The sequence below is a fragment of the Rhinopithecus roxellana genome, chromosome 20 (assembly GCF_007565055.1).
Source record: "Rhinopithecus roxellana isolate Shanxi Qingling chromosome 20, ASM756505v1, whole genome shotgun sequence".
Classification (NCBI taxonomy): Eukaryota; Metazoa; Chordata; class Mammalia; order Primates; family Cercopithecidae; genus Rhinopithecus; species Rhinopithecus roxellana.
In genome coordinates, this window is record NC_044568.1 from 72,557,573 (window position 1) to 72,580,931 (window position 23,359).

Here is a 23,359-nt window from a genome sequence, read left to right on the forward strand (position 1 = left end):
ACTGCCACACCAGCAATGCCGGGGACCCACCAGAATGGCAAAGTGCAACTGCCACGGCGGCACCCTGAGGGAGGTCACCAGCTCCTCCTGTGCCCCCCGGTGCTGCTGCCTCTCCTCTGAGGCTACTCTTACCAAGTGACTGGCCTGCCGCCGGCAGAGCCCCTACTGCACATGGCCAAGGGACCTGCCTGAACCTCCCTCATAGGCCCCCGGCCCCCCTCAGCCTCCACGTGATCAGGGCAGCCCAGGTTTGGGGACTGCAGGGCTGGCCGGCGCCCGCCCACGCACCTCGGTTCGGCCTCCAGATCTTCTCCATGCCATGCCGCATGAGCACGATGCGGGACAGCTCCGTGAAGGACTCAATGACATTGAAGTTGCACAGGGGGCTGACCTCAAAGAAGGTCATGCAGTTCTTCTCTGCATATGCACGGGCCTGCTCCGTCGGGACCTGCCGCTTGAAGGCCAGGTGCAGCCGGTTTCCAACCAAGATCCGGGGGACTCCGGGTGCATGCTGGGGGCACAGAACTCAGCAGAGGCACAAACGCAGGGCGCCACCCACCCACAGCCTCAGCAGGGCCCGCCCTGTCTGGCCTATGACGGGGTGGGGGCCGTGGAAAGTCCAGGGCTCAGGCTCCACACTGTAGGCCCTTCCAGGTGGCCCCGTAGTTCCTGGTCTTGCTGGGCTCCATGCCCGGCCGTTGCGTGCACAGTGACCAGCAAGCCCAGGTGTAGGCCGTGGGACAGTGCAGGGTGCAGAGCCAGGGCCACAGGAGGGGTGGCAGGCGGGAATCCAGAGCCTACCTGGGGCCCAGGCACCTCCATCCAGTCTGACTTCCCCGGGAGGGCACCCCGGACCCAGGCCTACCTCATCGATCTCCTTGATCCAGCGGTCGATGCCGTCAAAGGACCAGCGGTTGGTGATGTCATACACCAGAAGGATCCCCTGCAACAGAGACCTGGGGGTCACCAGGGGTCACCGACACGCAGGGCCAGCCCAGGCCCAGGGACACTCAGGTGCAGGGGTCTCGGTTCCTGGGCAGGGCCAAGGACGCATAGTACTTGGTGGATGGGCAGATTGGCACTGCCCTCCACACAGCTGGTGCAGCCCTGCCCCCCACCTCTGCCCTCACCCGGCAAGGACTGCAGCAGGAGGGTGGGTGCCTTCCATGGTGTCATAAATGCTGCCTCCCCTCCCTCCCCTGGAGCCATCAGCCTGTGGAAGCTTCCTGGGCAGGCAGATGAGGGGTCCTGGCATCCGGGGGACGTGCAGCTGTGGAAGCAAGTGTCCTCTCGGCCAGTCCATCAGTGAACCCTCCTGGGGGCACCCGGGACAGAGCTGAGTGGGGGCATTTCTGAGTTTTCCAACCTAAAACTTGCAGAGCAGAATTCCAGTCCCTCCAGGACACTTTCTGCGAAGCTCCCCCAGCCAGGCAGAGCAGGGTTTCCACAGGGACTTTCTGCCACATCCCTTAGAGACCAATTCCTTGGAGCTCAGCTCTGGGCTGTTTCCACCTGCCCTAAATATCTCGGCAGTGACAGTCATGGCTCTCCAGCAGCACCGGGGAGCACACTGCTCACACTCAGTGCCCCGTTGGGCGAAACGGTCACATCACAGGCCCATCCCTCTACGCCCGCCGCTCCCCAACATCCACTCCCACCCTATAATTCTGCAACCAGATCCAGCCAATAAGCTGGGATCCACCCGACTCCTAGGCTGACAAAACCTGCACTTAACCAAAGAGCCTATCACACAAGGGGCTGAGGTTGCAGGAAGAGGGCACTATCCATCTGAAAATTAGGGTTTTTAGAGCCTCTTAGAACCATCTTTTGATATCTGGAAGACTGCAGTGCAGCCCCCAGGTCCTGTTGAGAACAAGACCGAAATGACTAAGCTCCTAGGGTGAAGGCCTTGCTCAGGACGGAGTGGCCGCTCAGGAAGGACACCTCTTGCTGAGGGAGACCCTTCGAGGCCAGAGATGGCCAAGTCAGTCTGGTGGGTGATAAATGGTAAGATTCAGAATAAGCAAATGCACACCCAGGGCTTAACCCTGGAGCTTGGGGCCCAGGGACAGGGGCTGGCTCATTTGCTGCTGGGGGAGGGGGAGAGACTGGGGAGTGGGCCACCAACGCACGCAACACAGCCCACCCTCCTGCATGGCAACCTCCCGCGTGGCAACCTCCGGCGTGGCAACCTCCTGTGTGGCAAGCCATGACTCGGAAGTAAATGAGGATGTGTGTCACAGCAGCGCTGATAACAACAAACCAGACACAAATTAAACGTCCAGCCTCGGAGGACAGCTGAGTAAGCGGCGGTGGAATGTACCGTGCAGACGCTGAAAACAGCAGCAGTGCATGTAGAAGCGTCCGTGCTGGCCAAGGAGAGACATGCAGCCCAGGGGAGGTGAGAACGCAGGTCCCAGCACTATGGATGGCATTGTTTTGTTTTTTTTTTGAGACAGGGTCTCACTCTGTCACCCAGGTTGGGGTTCATGCAGTGGCATGATCACGGCTCACTGCAGCCTGATATTCTGAGCTCAGTCAATCCTCCTGCCTCAGCCTCCCGAGTGGCTGGGACTACAGGTGTGAGCCACCACGCCTGGCTAAGATTTTAAAAATATTTTTTAGAGATGGGGTTTTGTTATGTTGCCCAGGCTGGTCTTGAACCCCTGGCCTCAAGTGATCCTCCTGCCTCAACTTCCTAAAGTGCTGGGATCACAGGTGTGAGCCACTGTGCCCAGCCCAACATGATTTCTTTTCTTTTTTTTTTTTTTTTTTTTTGAGACAGAGTCTCACTCTGTTGCCTAGGCTGGAGTGCAGTGGCACAATCTCGGTTCACTGCAAGCTCTACCTCCCAGGTTCACGCCATTCTCCTGCCTCAGCCTCCCAAGTAGCTGGGACTACAGGTGCCCCCACCATACCCGGCTAATTTTTTTTGTATTTTTTAGAAGAGATGGGGTTTCACTGTGTTAGCCAGGATGGTCTCCATCTCCTAACCTCGTGATCCGCCCGCCTCGGCCTCCCAAAGTGCTGGGATTACAGGCATGAGCCACCACGCCCGGCCCAGCATGATTTTAAAAAAATAAAAGTATAAACACACAACATATTACACTGAAGAAGTTTATATGGACATAAACGCTAAAAGGCTGGAAAGTGGGTGACTTTTTTTTTTTTTTTTTTGAGACGGAGTCTCGCTCTGTCGCCCAGGCTGGAGTGCAGTGGCCGGATCTCAGCTCACTGCAAGCTCCGCCTCCCGGGTTCCTGCCATTCTCCTGCCTCAGCCTCCCGAGTAGCTGGGACTACAGGCGCCCGCCACCTCGCCCGGCTAGTTTTTTGTATTTTTTTAGTAGAGACGGGGTTTCACCGTGTTAGCCAGGATGGTCTCGATCTCCTGACCTCGTGATCCGCCCGTCTCGGCCTCCCAAAGTGCTGGGATTACAGGCTTGAGCCACCGCGCCCGGCCGAAAGTGGGTGACTTTTTATGCTGACCTGTTTTCTGTGGCAAACACTCCTGTTCCCATGACACTGAAAACTCTAGAAAGACAGCAGAAGGTCCGCCTCCTGGGTGATGGGCTGGCTCAGGCTCCAAGTGTGCTGTGAGGCTGGGGGCCCTGGCCACACTTCCCGGCCGCTGCCCTGAGCAGGCCCCCACTTCCTGGGATGGCCACGTCTGAGGGGCAGGGGTTACGGGCAGGGGTGATGGCACAGGAGGACCTGGAGGCATACTCATGCTCCAGCGCGGGTCACAGTGAGGCCACAGGGACCCAAATGACCACAGAGTGGGAAAGGAAAAGGAGACTCTTGGTGACCAGAAGCCGCCTAACAAACGGCACCCTTAGCACCCTCAGCCGTGTGTCTCGAAGGGGCAGAGCATGGGGCAAACAGACTCTTCCACCACCTTCTATTTTCTAAAAATAACACATGATCTGATTTTTCTTTTTTTTTTTTTTTTTTTTTTTTTTTTTTTTTTTTTTTTTTTTTTGAGACGGAGTCTCGCTCTGTCGCCCAGGCTGGAGTCTGGAGTGCAGTGGCCGGATCTCAGCTCACTGCAAGCTCCGCCCCCCGGGTTCCCGCCATTCTCCTGCCTCAGCCTCCCGAGTAGCTGGGACTATAGGCGCCCGCCACCGCGCCCGGCTAGTTTTTTGTATTTTTTTAGTAGAGATGGGGTTTCACCGTATTAGCCAGGATGGTCTCGATCTCCTGACCTCGTGATCCGCCCGTCTCGGCCTCCCAAAGTGCTGGGATTACAGGCTTGAGCCACCGCGCCCGGCCAATTTTTCTTTTTTTTGAGACTGAGTCTCGCTCTGTCACCCAGGCTAGAGTGAAATGGTGTGATCTCGGCTCACTGCAACCTCCGCCTCCCAGGTTCAAGCGATTCTCCTGCCTCAGCCTCCTGAGTAGCTGGGATTATAGGCGCCCGCTACCACGCCTGGCTAATTTTTGTATTTTTGGTAAAGACGGGGTTTCACCATGTTGGTCAGGCTGGTCTCGAACTCCTGACCTCGTGATCCGCCCACCTTGGCCTCCCAAAGTGCAGGGATTGCAAGCGTGAGCCACCGCGCCCTGCATGATCTGATTTTTTAAAAACTAGCGACTTTGGCTGGGCGCGGTGGCTCACACCTGCAATCCCAGCACTTAGGGAGGCCAAGGTGGGCGGATCATGAGGTCAAGAGAAGGAGACCATTCTGGCCAACATGGTGAAACCCCGTCTCTACTAAAAATACAAAAATTAGCTGGACGCGGTGGTGCACACCTAGTCCCAGCTACTCAGGAGGCGGAGGCAGGAGAATCGCTTGGACCCGGGAGGCGGAGCTTACAGCGAGCCAAGATCGCGGCACTGCACTCCAGCCTGGGTGACAGAGGACCCCGTCTCAAAAAACCAAACAAAACAAAACGAAAAACGAGCGAGGCTCTAGGGGATGAGTCAGTGCACGCTCTTCCCCTGCTCTACGCCCCACCAGGAGCCGCCCCGGACAGTTTCCTCCGTGTCTACAGAAGTGTCCAAGGTGCCGCTCACGCCTCGGGGCGGGGTCGAGGCACTTGCGCTGCTCCCACCAGCACGCGCTGAGCTCAGACCCCGCCCTCCCGCCCGCTCGTTAACTGCGCTGGCTCTTGGGTAACGTTGGCAACGTACATCTGAGTACATTTACACTTTTTTTGTTCAACTCGACCTACACGATACATTCCCAGAAGTAGAACTGCCGGGCCTAAGAGTGGGTGCCCTTTCTGCTATCATTTTTTACTGAGCTGTAATTTACAAAGCAGAAAATACAAAGATCCGAGGTATGAACATTTTGATGATTTTGACAAACACATGCCCCTTCCATCCATGTGGTTGAAGCTCCCAAGGTACAGCCAGCCAGAGTGGAGCCCTCCTGCCTGCATCCCTGCACCCAGGCTCTGCCCAGGAGCAACTGACATGTAAAGTGGGAGCTACTGCCAAGCCGTGCCCACTCACGCCCACCTGCCCGTGTGCCAACAAGCCAGCAGCATGCGTGCTTTCTGTACCACTCTCCACATAAACCCCTTCTCAGGGAAACAAATCCGTACCTCTATCCTGAAGGAGACAGGGCACTTGGCCACACCCTTCCTGGTGCTAAGCCCGCTGACCCCAAATTCTCAGCCAAACGGGACAGCACGTCCCGTCAACCACACTGCAGTTACCACACAGCAGTTACAAGGAGCCTGCCCCACCCTCCACACACCAAGGGACCTGCACCTGGGTGACTCGCTCATCCCACCAGCGGGTGGCACCCGCTTCTGAGAGGGGCTGCCTCAGATCACAGCAACACAACACGCAAACACAACCACAAAGTCTAGGAAGCCTGGCCTCTGGCGGCACGTGAAGGGCCTCGTGGGAAGAGCCATGGGGCTGCTGCTGTGAGACAAGGGACAGCAGCAGGGAGTGGCCAGTGGCCTTTGCTGGTACCATCTGCAAGACCCAGGCTGTGGGGACCTGCCAGGCCTCTCCACTCTTTTTTTTTTTTTTTTTTTTTTTTTTGAGACGGAGTCTCGCTCTGTCACCCAGGCTGGAGTGCAGTGGCCGGATCTCAGCTCACTGCAAGCTCCGCCTCCCGGGTTCACGCCATTCTCCTGCCTCAGCCTCCCGAGTAGCTGGGACTACGGGAGCCGCCACCTCGCCCGGCTAGTTTTTAGTAGAGACGGGGTTTCACCGTGTTAGCCAGGATGGTCTCGATCTCCTGACCTCGTGATCCGCCCGTCTCGGCCTCCCAAAGTGCTGGGATTACAGGCTTGAGCCACCGCGCCCGGCCTAGGCCTCTCCACTCTTAACAGAGGGCAGCAGAGTGACAAATCCCAGCTGCGACAGACAGTCCTTGCTAGTCTGTGTCTCATCGGGGCGGCAGGAGAAACCCTGCTGCAAACGCGGGCTCTGCACCTCAGCTGGATGCACCCTCACCTCACTGCTGCTCACCAGGCAGGAGAGACACAGCACAGGGCTAGGCTCCCAGGGTGGCCCAAATGCTCAGTCACGGCAGCCAGAGGCTCAGGTGCTTCTCCCAGGGCAAGGAAGCGCCTGGCACCCTCAACCCAGGACCAACATGTGCACCTGGGTCTGAAACCTGCTCCTCTCGTGTGGAAAATGACAGCTAAGAACTTCCAGAATTAACAAGGCAAAACAAACACATAACCGGTTGTGCCAGATGCTTCGGAAAGAACACAGAGATGATAACAGAGCTTGCTTTCCAGAACCTCAGCCTGGCAAATGCAGAGCTTGGGAACTGCTTTTTTTTTTTTAAGTTCTCATGCAGTTGAACAGAAATCACGACTGTGCTGGCCCTCATGTCCCACAGACCTCCCAGTGTGGGAGCTGGAACGCCTGCAGTGGAGCCCCATCAGGGGGAGTTGGGACGCCTGCAGTGGAGCCCCATCAGGGGGAGCTGGGATGCCTGCAGTGGAGCCCATCGGGGGGGGCTGGGATGCCTGGGGTGGAGCCCGTCGGGGGGGCTGGGATGCCTGGGGTGGAGCCCGTCGGGGGGGCTGGGATGCCGGGGATGGAGCCTGTCGGGGGGGCTGGGATGCCCGGGGTGGAGCCTGTCGGGGGGGCTGGGATGCCTGGGGTGGAGCCCGTCAGGGGGGCTGGGATGCCGGGGATGGAGCCTGTCGGGGGGGCTGGGATGCCTGGGGTGGAGCCTGTCGGGGGGGCTGGGATGCCTGGGGTGGAGCCTGTCGGGGGGGCTGGGATGCCCGGGGTGGAGCCTGTCGGGGGGGCTGGGATGCCTGGGGTGGAGCCCGTCGGGGGGGCTGGGATGCAGGGGATGGAGCCTGTCGGGGGGGCTGGGATGCCCGGGGTGGAGCCTGTCGGGGGGGCTGGGATGCCCGGGGTGGAGCCTGTTGGAGGGGGGGCTGGGATGCCCGGGGTGGAGCCTGTCGGGGGGGCTGAGATGCCCGGGGTGGAGCCTGTCGGGGGGGCTGGGATGCCCGGGGTGGAGCCTGTTGGAGGGGGGGCTGGGATGCCTGGGGTGGAGCCCGTCAGGGGGGCTGGGATGCCCACGGTGGAGCCTGTCAGGGGAGGTGGGATGCCCGTCAGGTTCAGCCTCCCTGCTGCCTTTTCCAGCATCTCCCCAACAACCCTTTGTTGTCATCCAAGATAACCACGCCCCATATTTTTTAATACCAAAATAGTATATGTTCATTGTAGAAAAATCACGAAATACTTAAAAGCAAAAGGAAGACAAGGCGTTTTTGTAGATGTAAATCACCCACACAGCTCCTCCTTTTTTTTTTGAGATGAAGTCTCACTCTTGTCGCCCAGGCTGGAGTGCAATGGCACAAACTCAGCTCACTGCAACCTCCACCTCCTGGGTTCAAGCAATTCTCCTGCCTCAGCCTCCTGAGTAGCTGGGATTATAGGCGCGCGCCACCACGCCTGGCTAATTTTTGTATTTTTGGTAGAGACGGGTTTTCACCATGTTGGTCAGGCTGGTCTCGAACTCCTGACCTTGTGATCTGCCTGATCCGCCTGCGTTGGCCTCCTAAAGTGCTGGGATTACAGGCTTGAGCCACTGCGCCCGGCCCCAGCTCCTCTTTCAATAGCAAGCAGGGCCTGTGGAACACACCCTCGAACCTGCCTGTCTTCCACCTGCCAGCTCCGTGCATCACGGCCATGTCACTCCACTTCTCACAGGGATGGCACAGAGCCTGCAGGCCCTTCTGCTCCCACAAGGGAGTCGCCAACATCTCTGAGGGAACTCCGGGACAGGGTGCTACCCATCTCGCCCCGGGGTCCTTCCCACCCCCCATCAGCAGGTAGAAGACAGCAGAGCTGACGTGGACTACACTTCAGTGTAGAAACAGAAGGAAATGAGTTTGCCGGGGAAAGAAACTCCAGTGTCCATCCCCGTCTCACCTGGGGACCCACCTGAGCCAGAGGGGTCCCCAGAGGGGACCCACCTGAGCCAGAAGCTGCATGGCGCAGACCTGAACCTTCGCCCCCAAAGGATCCAGATCCCAGACCCAGACAGCCTCCCTGGGCCCACATGGGGGGCTCCAGGCTAAGGACCTGGCCCCAGAGGGTCTCCCCTGGCTCTTCCAGAAGTCTTAGGGGCATCACGGATGGGACAGACCTGCTTGAATCCCTCTCACTGAAGCAGCAACAACAGTGGCCATGACAGGTCTGTTCACATGCGCTTTACGTCCTTCCCCTCCTTCCGGCCTCACATTCACCAGCAGATCCAGTCAGCACAAAAGTGTGCTGGGGGGCCCAGAAACAGAAACAAGGGTGGTTGAGCCGGTGCCCCCGCCACACCCGTGCACATGCCTACACACACATGGCCCCAAGTATACCCACCACGCCTATAATCCCAGCTACTGGGTAGGCTGAGGCAGGAGAATCGCTTGAACCCGGGACAGGGAGGCTGCAGTAAGCCGAGACTGTGCCATTGCACTCCAGCCTGGGTGACAGAGTGAGGCTGTGTCTCAAAACAAACAAACAAATAAACAAACAAACGTGAAAATATCCTTAGAAAGAAAGAAAGTGCTTGGGGGTTTGACAGGACAACTCACATTCAGAAAGAATCAGGAGAAACATCTTTTGAAAAGCAACAGGAAGAGTGGTGCTGGACTCACCTGGGCGCCTCTGGAGTAGGACCTGAAGATGGTGCAGAACCGGCCCTGGCCCGATGTGTCCCTGAAACACAAAGGGAGGGGAGGGGCTGGGACGGGGGTCACACAGCCTTAGCGCCTGCACTGTGGTTCCCAGGAGAGGCTCACCTCCTGCCCTCCTCTGCGGACCCACCTGGATGTCCTGAGGGCAGCGGGGTGGCCAGGACAGGTGCCAATGGGGCTGTGCTAAGAGACTTTGTCTGCACAGGTCACAGCAGCCTGGCGCCGTGCTGCTGAGTCAAGCAGGCAGCAGAAGGTCCCCGCCCACCTGGTGAGTGAGCCTGGGAGCTCCAGGAGACTGTCCTGCCAGGCTGGGGAACCCCAACCCTGTGGACACTGACATCTCATCAACGCTGACATTCTGGGAAATGCTTTTGTTTTGAGACGGAGTCTCTCGTTCTGTCACCCAGGCTGGAGTGCAGTGGTGCGATCTCAGCTCACTACAACCTCTGCCTCCTGGGTTCAAGTGATTCTCCTGCCTCAGCCTCCTGAGTGGCTGGGACTACAGGTGCCTGCCACCACACCTGGCTAATTTTTATATTTTTGGTAGAGACGGGGTTTCACCATGTTGGCCAGGCTCGTCTCCAACTCCTAACCTCAGGTGATCCACCCGCCTCGGCCTCCCAAAGTGCTAGGGTTATAGGCATAAGCCAGTACGCCCGGCCAATTTTTATTTTTTAGTTTTTTTGAGACAGAGTCTTGCTCTGTCACCCAGGCTGGAGTGCAATGGTGTGATTTCAGCTCACTGCAAGCTCCGCCTTCTGGGTTCGTGCCATTCTCCTGCCTCAGCCTACCGAGTAGCTGGGACCACAGGCGCCGGCCACCACGCCTGACTAACTTTTTGTTTTTGTCTTTTTTTTTTTTGAGACGGAGTCTCGCTGTGTCGCCCAGGCTGGAGTGCAGTGGCGCGATCTCGGCTCACTGCAAGCTCCGCCTCCCGGGTTCATGCCATTCTCTCGCCTCAGCCTCCGAGTAGCTGGGACTACAGGTGCCCGCCACCACGCCCGGCTAATTTTTTGTATTTTTAGTAGAGACAGGGATTCACCGTGTTAGCCAGGATGGTTTCGATCTCCTGACCTCGTGATCCGCCCGCCTCGGCCTCCCAAAGTGCTGGGATTACAGGCTTGAGCCACCGCGCCTGGCAACTTTTTGTATTTTTAGTGGAGATGGGGTTTCACCGTGTTAGCCAGGATGGTCTCGATCTGACCTTGTGATCTGCCCACCTGGGCCTCCCAAAGTGCTGGGATTACAGGCGTGAGCCTCCGCGCCCAGCCCAATTTTTGTATTTTTGGTAGAGATGGGGTTTCACCATGTTGGCCAGGTTGGTCCCGGACTCCTGACCTCAGGTGACCCACCCTCCTCGGCCCCCACAGTGCTGGGATGACAGGCTGAGCCGCCGCCTGGCTGGGAAATGCTCTTTGAGGTGAAGCCGGCAGAAGCGGGAGGGAAGGACCACAGCCACCATGGAATCAGGTCTTCCGGGGCTGAAGGGAAGCTGGGACCTCTCGGGACACAGTGCCCCAGACTGTTTACCTCTCGGAGCAAAACCCATTCTGTGTTCACACAGGGGCTGTGAGGGGCTCCCCCACGTGAAATGTGCACAGGACGTTTTCCTGCTCCTCTGAAGGTTCTGTTCTCCCAGCGGCATTCGTGTCCCCAGCCAGGAACTGAAGTGCCGCAGCCCCGACTCACCAGAGCTCCAGCTTCACACGCCGGCCGTCCAGCAGGATGGTGGTGGTCTTGTAGTCGATCCCTGCGAGGAAGCACAGGGCGCTGAGGGGACGCACCACTCAGAGCAAGCGCCCGCCAGACCAGCCTCGGCCACCAGCCACCCAGGGCCGAGCCCCACGAGGAGGAAGTGGACAAGCAGCTCCCCCACACTCAGTCAGTGGGGCAGGGGGCAATCTCGGGGCTCCAGCCCAGTAACCCAGGCCTGCCCACTTCTGCACACGGGCCACGGGCAGGGCAGGGCAGGAGGGTGGTCAGAACAGGGTCAGGCCATCGGGCCCCACAGCCCAGCAGGCCAGCCTCTTCGTGGGCACGGCTTGCCCGGTACAGGGCCTCCCTCTGTGGGCTGCACTGGGTGCAAGGCACAGGGCCTCTCACTCAGAGGGCACTGGGCAAAGGCAGGGTGTGGACTCCAGCGTGCCTGGAGAAAGGGCAGTGCCTTATTTCCACCCTGACCTACTTCGTATGCATTTTGAGGTTGAATTCTCAAAGGTGAATTTTTCCAAGTCTTGGCTTGCTGCAGCCCAGGAACCACCAAGTTTGGTGTTAGGGAGGGCAAGCAAGTTTAAAATGCTGCTTCCGGCCGGGCGCGGTGGCTCACGCCTGTCATCCCAGCACTGTGGGAGGCCGAAGTAGGCGGATCATGAGATCAGGAGTTTGAGAGCAGCCTGGCCAACATAGTGAAACTCAGTCTCTACCAAAAATACAAAAAATTAGCTGGGCGTGGTGGCGGGTGCCTTTAATCCCAGCTACTTGGGAGGCTGAAGCAGGAGAATCACTTGAAGCTGGGAGACGGAGCTTGCAGTGAGACGAGATCACGCCATTGCACTCTCGCCCGTGCGACAGAGCTCAATAAATAAATAGATAAATAAATAAATAAAATACTGCTTCTCCGGACTGACCTCAGCCAGCCACCCGCCTGCGTGCCACATTCATTTTGTTTTTGCAGACGGAGTCTCGCTCTGTCACCCAGGCTGGAGGGCAGTGGCCCATCTCCGCTCACTGCAAGCTCCGCCTCCCGGGTTCACACCATTCTCCTGCCTCAGCCCCCCGAGTACCTGGGACTCCAGGCGCCCGCCACCTCGCCCAGCTAGTTTTTTTGTATTTTTAATAGGGACAGGGTTTCACCATGTTAGCCAGGAGGATCTCGATCTCCTGACCTCGTGATCTGCCCGCCTTGGCTTCCCAAAGTGCTGGGATACAGGCATGGGCCACCGTGACCAGCGTTTTTTTTTTTTGTTTTTTGTTTTGTGTTGTTTTGTTTTTTGAGACGGAGTTTCGTTCTGTTGCCCAGGCTGGAGTGCAGTGGCACGATCTCGGCTCACTACAACCTCCACCTCCTGGGTTCAAGCGATTCTCCCACTCAGCCTCCCAAGTAGCTGGGACTACAAGTGCCTCTCACCACGGCCAGCTACTTTTTGTAATTTTAGTAGAGATGGTTTCACCATGTTGGCCAGGCTGGTCACAAATTCTTGACTTTAGGTGATCCACCCGCCTCAGCCTCCCAAAGTACTGGGATTACAGGCGAGAGCCACTGCGCCCGGCCCACATCACATCATTACTTTTTATTTCCTTACAGTTCTATGGGAAAAGGTCAGTCCAAGACAAATCAAAAAGAACAGACAGTTCTGGACACTTAACGCAGGCACAACATCTTAAACAGGCTCTGGGCCCTCTGGAAACTTTCCAGAAGCTTCTACCTTTAGGGCTCAGCGCCTTCCCCCACCTTAGAAACATCATTCATGTTTTGTCTTTTTATGACACTTTCTCCAAGGGGCTTGGAAACGGGCACTTTTTAAACATCAGTGACGCCCTCCCACAGAGTGCGCCTGCACAGTGTGCCTGTGTGTCTGTGCCCATCTGTCTCTCCGTGTGGGGCTGACCCCTGCAAGCCGACCCCGCGGGTCACTTTGCCTACTGCACCCTTCTTCAGGCATCAGCTCTTCTGCCCACGCCATCCTTCTGCCTGGCCACCGCGTAATGCCCATCAAAGGCTGTTCTCACGCATCGAAGGACACCATCGACAGAGAGAAATGCAACCAGAGATGGGGGGAAATGTCTGCAGATCACGGTCTCCTAGGGACTGATCTCCAGACTCTGCGGATGACTCCAACTCAACAACAGAAAACCCAATGTCCTGATTTTAGGATGGACGGACAGTCTCTCTCAGGTCCTTGTTTCCAGGACAAGAAGGAACAATGGTTGTGCCAAAAGGGCCATAGCTATGGGCGGCCCATCACTGCAGGAGTCGCACCCAGTGTGTACCCAGGGACAGCGTCATTAAGCAGTTCTCCATCGGGACGCGGCGGAGTTAGGCAGTTCTCCATCGGGACGCGGCGGAGTTAGGCAGTTCTCCATCGGGACGCGGCGGAGTTAGGCAGTTCTCCATCGGGACGCGGCGGAGTTACGCAGTTCTCCATCGGGACGCGGCGGAGTTACGCAGTTCTCCATCGGGACGCGGCGGAGTTACGCAGTTCTCCATCGGGACGCGGCGGAGTTACGCAGTTCTCCATCGGGACGCGGCGGAGTTACGCAGTTCTCCATCGGGACGCGGCGGAGTTACGCAGTTCTCCATCGGGACGCGGCGGAGTTACGCAGTTCTCCATCGGGACGCGGCGGAGTTACGCAGTTCTCCATCGGGACGCGGCGGAGTTACGCAGTTCTCCATCGGGACGCGGCGGAGTTAGGCAGTTCACCATCGGGATGCGGTGGAGTTTGGCAGTTTAACATCAGGATGTGGTAGAGGTCACAGCCTTGGAGACATTTTGGAAGCATCTGCGCCGACTGTGTGCTTCCTGAGCTGCGTGCAAAGCTGCGTCACTGCCCCAGTGGTGCCCTTCATGGCGAGCCAGTCAGGAATCCCGCTCAAGTCCAGGGCCATGCATGTCACCCAAGTCTAGACCTGGGTGCTGCCCACAACCCCAACCAAGGCCCCAAGACCATGCACTCCACCTGGGTCTAGACCTGGGTGCTGCCCACGACTTCCACTAAGGCCCACATAAGAAGCTGAGTCCTTAAGGACTAAAGAAAAACTATCCTCTGTGGAAAAAATATGGAAATTATACTTTAAAAAAAGGGCAAAGGACTTGAATAGACACTTCTCCAAAGAAGATAAACCAACGGCCAAGAAGCAGTGAAAAGGCAATTCCACATCGTCCAGCAAAGAAACACATCCAAGCCACCACCACACCACGCCCCAGCCTCACGGCAAAGGGCAGCTGGCAGCAAGTGCCGGCCGGCATGGGGAAGCCAGGCCCTTCACCCAGTGAGTGTGCTGCATGCGGCTGCACCGTGCTCCTGATTCTAAAGGCGAGGGCAGCTGTCCTGTGCTCCTGATTCTAAAGGCGAGGGCAGCTGTCCTGTGCTCACTCACAAGTGAAACAACACTCTTCAGGGAGGAACCGCACTCATGCCGTCCACACCCTTCCCACACCTCCCTCCTCCCACAGTTCTGTCAAGCAGGACACATGGACGGAGGGGCCTCAGTCCTTCTGGTCCTGGCTGCTGCAGCCCCCACAAGGCTGACCTGAGAGGCTAAGATTGGACACCACGATTGCAACAAAGGCCATGGCTGCTCCTCCTTGACAGTTACCTCCATGTGTCAATTTGGCCAAGCAGGCGGGCACCAGCAACACCCACAGGATGGGTGCTGATGGCCCGGGGACTCCCCTAGGCCACCCCTAGATGGCGCCATGGCCCAGGGCTGCCAGGAGCCATAGCTGCCACGAAGGGGCAGGGGTGCCGGGCAAAGCCTGGGGACCATGTCAGCCACTCACAGAGGCTGGGGCCTCTAGAGCGCTGCACTCTTGGATCAGAGGCGGCTACGGGATACTCCTCCCACTGGGTGTCTGCTGTAGGCACCCGTGGGACCTCCTGACCTGCTGACCTCCCACCCACCCCGCAGGCTCCACACCTGGCTGCCCACACTGTGCGTCAGAACAGGATTCTCAGCAACACTGGGGAGAAAAAGTTCAAGAAGACTATGAAACAACGTCCCCATGGATACCATTTAGACACAAACAGAGGCCTGTTCTCTAGGCACAGTCAACTGAGTGTCTTGTTCCCGGCAAGCCACAGCCACTGACCACACAGAGCCCTCCTGGCTCCAGGATGTGGCTCTGGAAAAGGTCTGGACTCTCAGAGGAGGGACAGGTGTCAGGATCCTGGGGAGGGGGTCCTTGGCCTGGAAGGTCTCAATTATCCAGGCAGGGTCAGGGCAGGCGGGTGATGGAGTAGGGCAGGGCGGGAAGGAGAAGGAGCGCCTGGAGGCACAGAGCAGTGGCCTGGGACAGGCCTGGAGCCCGTGCTGGGCGACAGCGCAGGGGCAGGGGCAGTGGGCTTCGGCTGCAGAGCTCAACACCAACCCATGAGGGGTCCCCGGTATTAATTGTGACATGTTCTCTTGGTGTGCTGCTCACTTTTACCTCCTGGTGAAATGTCTTTTCAAAAATAAGCTAAGCGAACACCCGGTTCAGTGAAAAGGCAAGAGCGCCAGTGAGGGTCAGCTGCTCCCTGCAGGTCCCCTGAGGCCTCATGCGGCACCAGCAACTCCTGCCACCCTCCCTCCTGCTCTCCTCCTCATCCGCTGGGCGCCGCAGGCCTTGCTCACCACCTCAGGTTTACTGTTCCCAACAAACCTCTCACTCATCTAGCCCCAGCCAGGCGCTGCCTCTAGGCCGACTGAACACAACCCCATGAGACACACAGCAGCGTCCTGGTCAGCCACGTGGGAGAGCCGGCTCCCCCGGGACAGGTGCTCTGACCTCAGGGGACACTGAGGAAGGGAGGAACACCTGTCCTGCCACCAGAGCAAAGCCATCAGCACCTGGGCTGCTGGTTCTGTCTACTGCACGGGGTGCCATGTCCCCAGCAGTTACAGGAGACCAAGTTCCAGCAAGCGGACTCCCAGCCAGGCTGGTGTGAAGCGACATCTGGCCCTGGCCTGGCGCCCAAGGCACCAGGCCGGTGCTGTTCACGTCCCCACCCTCCTGTGGGACCCATTCTGTTTTCTAAAAGCTTTTAAGGCATTTTCTTTGCCCACATTGTCCTGGGTGGTCTTTTTCGTATTCTGAGGCCCTTGCAGTCTGGAGACACATCCTGACGTGCCTCAGTTCCCCCACAGAGGCTCCCGCCCTCCATCCTGAGCCGCGCCAGCCAGGGTAACCACTGCAGGGATCGCCCAGTTGTTTTTTAATCTCTTTTGGTTCTATTTTCTGGGAGATGTCCTCAACTTTCTTTTCTGCCCTTTTATGGCTTTTGAAAAATATGCTGCTTATTTATAATTTCTAAAAGCTCCTTCCGGTGCTCTGAGCAATTCCCCTCTGGCAGCGTCCGGCTCTTCATTGTTGGATGCGGCATCTCTGACGACGCCATTGGTACAATGTTCTTCCCTGAGCTCTTTTCCTGTCTGTCTGGGTCTTTCCTCACATTCTGGGGACCCTCAAGGACAGACCCTAAGTAGCCACCAGGAAGCTGGTGACTCTGGCTTCTAAGTTGGGGCTCCCGGCAACGTCTGGAGGCTACTTCTTTTGGGCTGACGGTTATCCTGCCATTATCCTGCCACGGGCTCCCATCTGCATGCCAGTGGGACTGGGTTTCCAGGTAAGGAGGCTTGCTCAGGCCACCAGCTGCCCGCCACCCTGTCCCCCGCCACCCCATCCCCCACCATGCCCCCTGGCGTCTGGTGTCCACGACTCAATTTTCCCAGAGAATAAATCTCCTGTGCTTGCTGTTGGGAACCACACCAGGCACTGCCTGACCTCCCCGTCCCCTCACGTGGCATTGAGAGGGGCTCCCATGGCCCCTTACTCAGCCATGGCAGCACCCCTGTTCCCAAACAGTCAAACCTCTCTGACCTCATCAGTCCACGCTTTTATTTTTTGAGAAGGGGTCTCGTTCTGTCACCCAGGCTGGAGTGCAGTGGTGTGATCAAGGCTCACTGCAGCCTCCAACTCCTGGGCTCATGTGCTCCTCACACCTCAGCCTCCTGAGTAGCTGGGACTACAGGTGTCCACCACCACACCTGGCTAATTTTGTATCTTTTGTAGAGTCAGGGGTTTCACTATGTTGCCCAGGCTGGTCTTGAGCTCCTGGGTTCAAGCAATCTGCCTACCTTGACCTCCCAAAGGGCTGGGATGACAGGTATGACCTGCCACACAATTGTGGTGCAATCTCGACTCATGGCAACCTCCACCGCCTGGGTTCAAGTGATTCTTGTGCCTCTGCCTCCCAAGTAGGGAGACTACAGGTGCCCGCCACCACGCCCAGCTATTTTTTTTGTATTTTTAGTAGAGATGGGGTTTCACCATGTTGGCTAGGCTGGTCTCGAACCCCTGACCTCAAGTGATCCACCTGCCTCAGCCTCCCAAAGTGCTGGGATTATAGGCGTGAGCCACCATGGCCAGTCGAGTTTCATTCTTTTCAGGATGGTAAAGGGAATGCCACAACCATTTGTCTAGAAGGGTCCTGATGGGACTGAGGGCCACGGATTGGCAGCCTGAAGCCAGCATCCTGGGCCTCCCAGGCTTGGCCTCTGCATTGCCGGTCCCGGCGCCCAGCCCTTTGGGGTGAGGCAAGGACAGAGGACCAGGTGGGAGCTGAGCTCAGGGGACAGAGGACCACCAGGTGGGAGCTGAGCTCAGGGGACAGAGGGCCAGGTGGGAGCTGAGCTCAGGACACAGAGGACCAGGTGGAGCTGAGCTCAGGGGACAGAGGGCCAGGTGGGAGCTGAGCAGGCTCAGGGGACAGAGGACCAGGTGGGAGCTGAGCAGGCTCAGGGGACAGAGGACCAGGTGGGAGCTGAGCTCAGGGGACAAAGGACCAGGTGGGAGCTGAGCTCAGGAGACAGAGGGCCAGGTGGGAGCTGAGCTCAGGGGACAGAGGGCCAGGTGGGAGATGAGCAGGCTCAGGGGACAGAGGGCCAGGTGGGAGCTGAGCTCAGGGGACAGAGGGCCAGGTGGGAGCTGAGCAGGCTCAGGGGACAGAGGGCCAGGTGGGAGCTGAGCTCAGGGGACTGAGGGCCACCTGGGAGCTGAGCTCAGGGGACAGAGGACCAGGTGGGAGCTGAGCAGGCTCAGGGGACAGGGGACCAGGTGGGAGCTAAGCAGGCTCAGGGGACAGAGGGCCAGGTGGGAGCTGAGCTCAGGGGACAGAGGACCAGGTGGGAGCTGAGCTCAGGGCACAGAGGGCCAGGTGGGAGCTGAGCTCAGGGGACAGAGGGCCAGGTGGGAGCTGAGCTCAGGGCACAGAGGGCCAGGTGGGAGCTGAGCTCAGGGCACAGAGGGCCAGGTGGGAGCTGAGCTCAGGGCACAGAGGGCCAGGTGGGAGCTGAGCTCAGGGCACAGAGGGCCAGGTGGGAGCTGAGCTCAGGGCACAGAGGGCCAGGTGGGAGCTGAGCTCAGGGCACAGAGGGCCACGTGGGAGCTGAGCTCAGGGCACAGAGGGCCACGTGGGAGCTGAGCTCAGGGCACAGAGGACCAGGTGGAGCTGAGCTCAGGGGACAGAGGACCAGGTGGGAGCTGAGCAGGCTCAGGGGACAGAGGGTCAGGTGGGAGCTGAGCTCAGGGGACAAAGGACCAGGTGGGAGCTGAGCTCAGGGGACAGAGGGCCAGGTGGGAGCTGAGGTCAGGGGACAGAGGGCCAGGTGGGGGCTGAGCAGGCTCAGGGGACAGAGGGCCAGGTGGGAGCTGAGCAGGAGCAATAAGGTTTGGCTGTGTCCCTACCCAAATCTCACCTTGACTAATCCCCAGGGGTTGAGGGCGGGGCCAGGTAGAGATAATTAAATCATGGGAGCGGTTCCCCCCGTGCTGTTCTCGTGAGGGTGAGTGAGTTCTCCCCACACCTGATGGTGTTTTAGAACGGGCTTCCCGCTTCATTCTGCACTCATTCTCTCTCGCGCTGCCCTGTGAAGAGGTATCTCCCGTCATGACTCTAAGTTTCCTGAGGCCTCTGCAGCCCTGCGGAACTGTGAGTCAATTACATCTCTTTTCTTTACAGATGACCCAGTCTCGGGTACTTCTTCCTAGCAGCGTGAGAACCAGCGAGTACATGGGCGTGGAGGGCGCCCAGGAAGGTGTGGAGGGAGGTGGGGACGGGCACAGCATATTGCCTGGTGCAGACTCGGGCACCCTTTGGGAGGGATCTCACAGCATCTATCTGAAAACGGGCAGTGGAGGGGGAGGAAGGGGACTGAAAACGTCACTGAGGCATCTGCTTTACCAGGTGCAACTTCGTTTTTTTTTTTTTTTCTTTTTTGTCTGCTTTACCAGATGCGACTTTGTTTTCTTTTTTTTTGAGATGGAGTTTCACTCTTGTTGCCCAGGCTGGAGTGCGGTGGCGCAATGTCAGCTCACTGCAACCTTCACCTCCCATGTTCAAGCGATTCTCCTGCCTCAGCCTCCCGAGTAGCTGAGATTATAGGTGCCCACCACCAAGCCCAGCTAATTTTTTTGTATTTTTAGTAGAGATGGGGTTTCACCATGTTGGCCAAGCTGGTCTCAAACTCCTGACCTCGGTTAATCTGCCTGCCTCAGCCTCCCAAAGTGCTGGGATGACGGGCGTGAGCCAGTGTGCCCAGGCGACTTTGTTTTCAACAGTCACCAACATCTTGGTGGTCTGGGGGAGTGGACATGGCACCTGTGCCCCTGCCCATGGAGGCCGATCTGCCCAGGGACTGTCAGCAGAGTTGCTGTAAGGCAGCCAAGGAAGGCTGGCTGCTGAGCCTGTGTACCACCCTCGGCTCGGGAGTGGAGGTTCCTTGGCTCACGTGGCAGTGGCTCACATGGCAGTCTGTCTGTCAGAGCCAGCCTGCCACCAGCAGCCATGTTCCTGCAGGGCACAGTGCAGGGGCTGTTTGCTGCTGAGTTGCCAGCATGGGACTCTGCAGACAGGACTAAGGTATGCAATCTCGAGGTGGGAGATCATCCGGGATTATCTGGGTGGGGCCAATTAACTACACAAGTCCTTAACCGCCTTTCCCGGCTGAGCTACAGATGAGATAGAAGGAGAGTCAAAGCACTAGAGGGACTTCACCCGCCGGTGCTGGCTCTGCAAACGGGCAAGGGCCCTCTGTGAAGAATGCAGGCAGCCTGGAGAACCGGGAAAGGGTCGGCTTGCACCCAGCAAGGTGCTGCTGCCAGTCCTACCACCAGCAAGAACGGAATTCTGCCAACCTCCCAATGAGCAAGGGAACATCTTCCTCTAGGGCCTTCAGAAGGCAAAGCCCCAGCCAACACCTCGATTAGGGCCTGCAAAAAGCGATGCCCCAGCCAGGGAAACCCACACTGGACTGAGGACTGAGAGGACGAGTGACAGCAGTCACAGATAAAGGAATAGAAAGGTGGAAACCACCGAAGGCCATCTATGGTGGCCCTGTATTGATTAGAAATAAACTGGATCCAAACTAAAAATCCACCCACTGGGGAACAGTTACTGAGAGAACAGAAACATTCTATAGTTGTTACAAAGACACAAGCTTGCAGCAGTCAGCATGGCTAAAAGGAAGGCGGGACTTAGAACAGACAGGACTCTCCCTCCCTCCTGTGGGACAGAAACTGGGTGAGTGCTTTGGAAAATGGCTCGGCAGCATCTACAGAGGTCCTACAGCCCAGCTTCCACTCCTCAGTACATCCCAACAGAAACGGGCACCTGTGTTCACCAGACGCCTCTGAGACTTCTCACAGGAGCACGGCGAGAATCACCCAACATGGAAACCATCCCAAGCCCATCTAGAGTGGAGCAAACGCACTGCAGCCTCGTGCACACGGAGGCCACTCAGCGCAGGAAGCAAGGGAGCAACCGCTTTCAACCACGTGGCCGAAGCTCACCCAGAAGATGTGGAAAGAAGGCAGCAGACACAGGAGAGTTCGCCCTGCGTGGCTCCATTTACGTGAAAACGAGACAAGGCAGATGAGTCTACAGAGACACAGACCAGCAGCTGCCAGGCCGGGGGCAGGGTGTGAGAGGCCTGCAGAGGGCGAGGCTGCGAGGGCTGATGCTTTCTCAGGCCGGCATGCCTGTCCGCACTCACTGAATTGCAGACTTGGAAAGGGGATTTTTGTACACAAATTACACCTCAATAAAGTTGATTAATTAAAAGATGGAAAGCTGACATCAAAAGTTAGCAAAGATGTGGAGCACCTGGAATTCTCATGCATTGCTGATGGGACTATGTGAAACCATAGGGCACCTTTACAAAACGGTTTTCTTTTTTGAGATCGGGTCTCACTGTGTCGCTCAGGCTGGAGTGTAGTGGGACAATCATGGCTCACTACAGCCTCCACCTTGGGATCCTGCAATCCTCCTGCCTCAGCCTCCTGAGGAGCTAAGACTATCACAAGTGTGCGCCACCACACCAGGCTAATTTATTTTTTTGAGACAGAGTCTCACTCTGTTGCCCAGGCTGGAGTGCAGCAGCACAGTCTCAGCTCACTCCAACCTCCACCTCCCGGGTTCAAGTGATTCTCCTGCCTCAGCCTCCCGAGTAACTGGGACCACAAGCACTGCCACCACACCAGTCTAACTTTGTATTTTTAGTAGAGACGGGGTTTCACCACGTTGGCCAGGTTGGTCTTGAACTCCTGACCTCAAGTGATCCGCCTGCCTCGGCCTGCCAAAATGCTGAGATTACAGTCGAGTCACCACACCCAGCCCCAGGCTAATTTTTTAAATATGTTTATAGCAACGGGTTCTTACTATGTTGCCCAGGCTGGGCAATCTAATAAAACGTACACTCATCATGTATGATAGCAATTCCACTCTTCGATATCTACCTAAGAGAAACGCCTTCAGAAGGACTCATGCGTATTCTAGTTATAGTTTAGTGCTAGTGCCACTGAACTGTATCCCTGCAAATGGCTAAAATGACATGTTTTCTGTATTTTACCAAAAAAAATATAATTAAAAAAAAAAGTTTTAGGCCTGGCGCGGTGGCTCACGCCTGTAATCTCAGCACTTTGGGAGGCCGACGTGGGCAGATCACGAGGTCAGGAAATGGAGACCATCCTGGCTAACATGGTGAAACCCCGTCTCTACTAAAAAAAAAAAATAAAAAAAAAAAATAAAAAAAAAATAAGCCGGGCGTGGTAGCAGGCGCCTGTAGTCCCAGCTACTTGGGAGGCTGAGGCAGGAGAATGGTGTGAACCCAGGAGGCCGAACTTGCAGTGAGCCAAGATCACACCACTGCACTCCAGCTTGGGCGACAGAGTGAGAGTCTCAAAAAAAGAAGGAAAAGAAAAAAGAAAAAACAAGAACTCGTTCATAGCAGCATTATTCATAATACCCCAAACCAGAAAATAACCCAAATGTGTATCAACAAGGTAAATGCATAAACAAACTGGGGTATATTCGTGCAAAGGAACATGACTTGGGAACAAAAAAGAAGAATCTACATCGTACATCATGAATGAGTTTCAAAACTGCGGAGCAAAAGAAACCAGGATCTGCTTCCTGTCCACGATGGCCGGAACAGGAAAAAGCAGCCCATGGTGATGGAAGCTGAGTGCTGGGGGCTGGGGGGCTTTCTGGGAGGAGGGTGCAAGTGCTCCTGATTTTGATGAGGGTACTGGCTGCATAGGTACCTACATGGGCCAAAACTCATAGAACCGTACATGCAAAGAAAGTACATTTATTACACAGACATCATCTCCCAATAAAATTGATTTTAAAACAAACCCACAGGGTATTGATCTGCCTTGAATTCGGATTAGTAGGTCTTTCTGAAGGATGAGGGGACTGGATTACCCTACAAGAGAGCCTGAACACACATCAGAGCCGGACGTGAAGACGCTGCCTGTCCCGGAAGACCTGGGGCTGGACATCATTTATGCACGGGCCGGCACTCCTCATTCAAGCTCCCGGCATGCCACGCCCTCGGATGTCTTCTGAAACAAGGATGACCCATGTCCACCAACCCCATTGCTGGCAAACCGGCACCTGCCTGCCTGAGGACAGTAAAAGAAGGAAAAGTTACCTTAACAAATTTCAAATGTGTCTGTCTACACCAGCATGCCAAATGTCAGAAGAAATTCTAGAGCAGTTTGTGGACCAGTTTCCTGTGAAGCTAGAGCTTTTACTTAACGCCTTAAAACCCACAACAAGCCAAAAGGGCTCTCGTGTCTACAAAGAGCAGGCACGCTTGGCACAGAACACCTGGCCAAACACAGAACATTAAGAAAACAAAAAACAAAAAACACAGCTCCGGTCCCAGCTACTCAGGAGGCCAAGGCAGGAGGATTGCTTCAGCCCCAGGGTTCAAGACCAGTCTGGGCAACACAGTGAGACCCTATCTCTTTTTTTTTTTTTTTGGGAGGAAGTCCTGCTCTGTCGCCCAGGCTTAAGTGCAGTGGAGCAATCTCAGCTCACTGCAAGCTCCGCCTCCCGGGTTCACGCCATTCTCCTGCCTCAGCCTCCTGAGTAGCTGGGACTACAGGCGCCCGCCACCGCGCCCAGCTGATTTTTTGTATTTTTAGTAGAGACAGGGTTTCACCGTGGTCTCGATCTCCTGACCTTGTGA

At 56.8% G+C, this 23,359-nt stretch overlaps 1 protein-coding gene across 1 annotated transcript in view; it reads right to left on the reverse strand.

The window, feature by feature from the left end:
- Positions 1-23,359, reverse strand: part of RAB40C (RAB40C, member RAS oncogene family) — a 41,163-nt gene that overhangs the window by 2,971 nt on the left and 14,833 nt on the right. Inside the window, exons 3-6 of the mRNA XM_030924468.1 lie at positions 10,813-10,873; positions 9,085-9,145; positions 866-943; positions 289-511 (exon numbers count right to left, since the gene is read on the reverse strand). Coding sequence (XP_030780328.1) covers positions 289-511; positions 866-943; positions 9,085-9,145; positions 10,813-10,873 — 423 coding nt within the window. The remainder of the gene's footprint in view (positions 1-288; positions 512-865; positions 944-9,084; positions 9,146-10,812; positions 10,874-23,359) is intronic.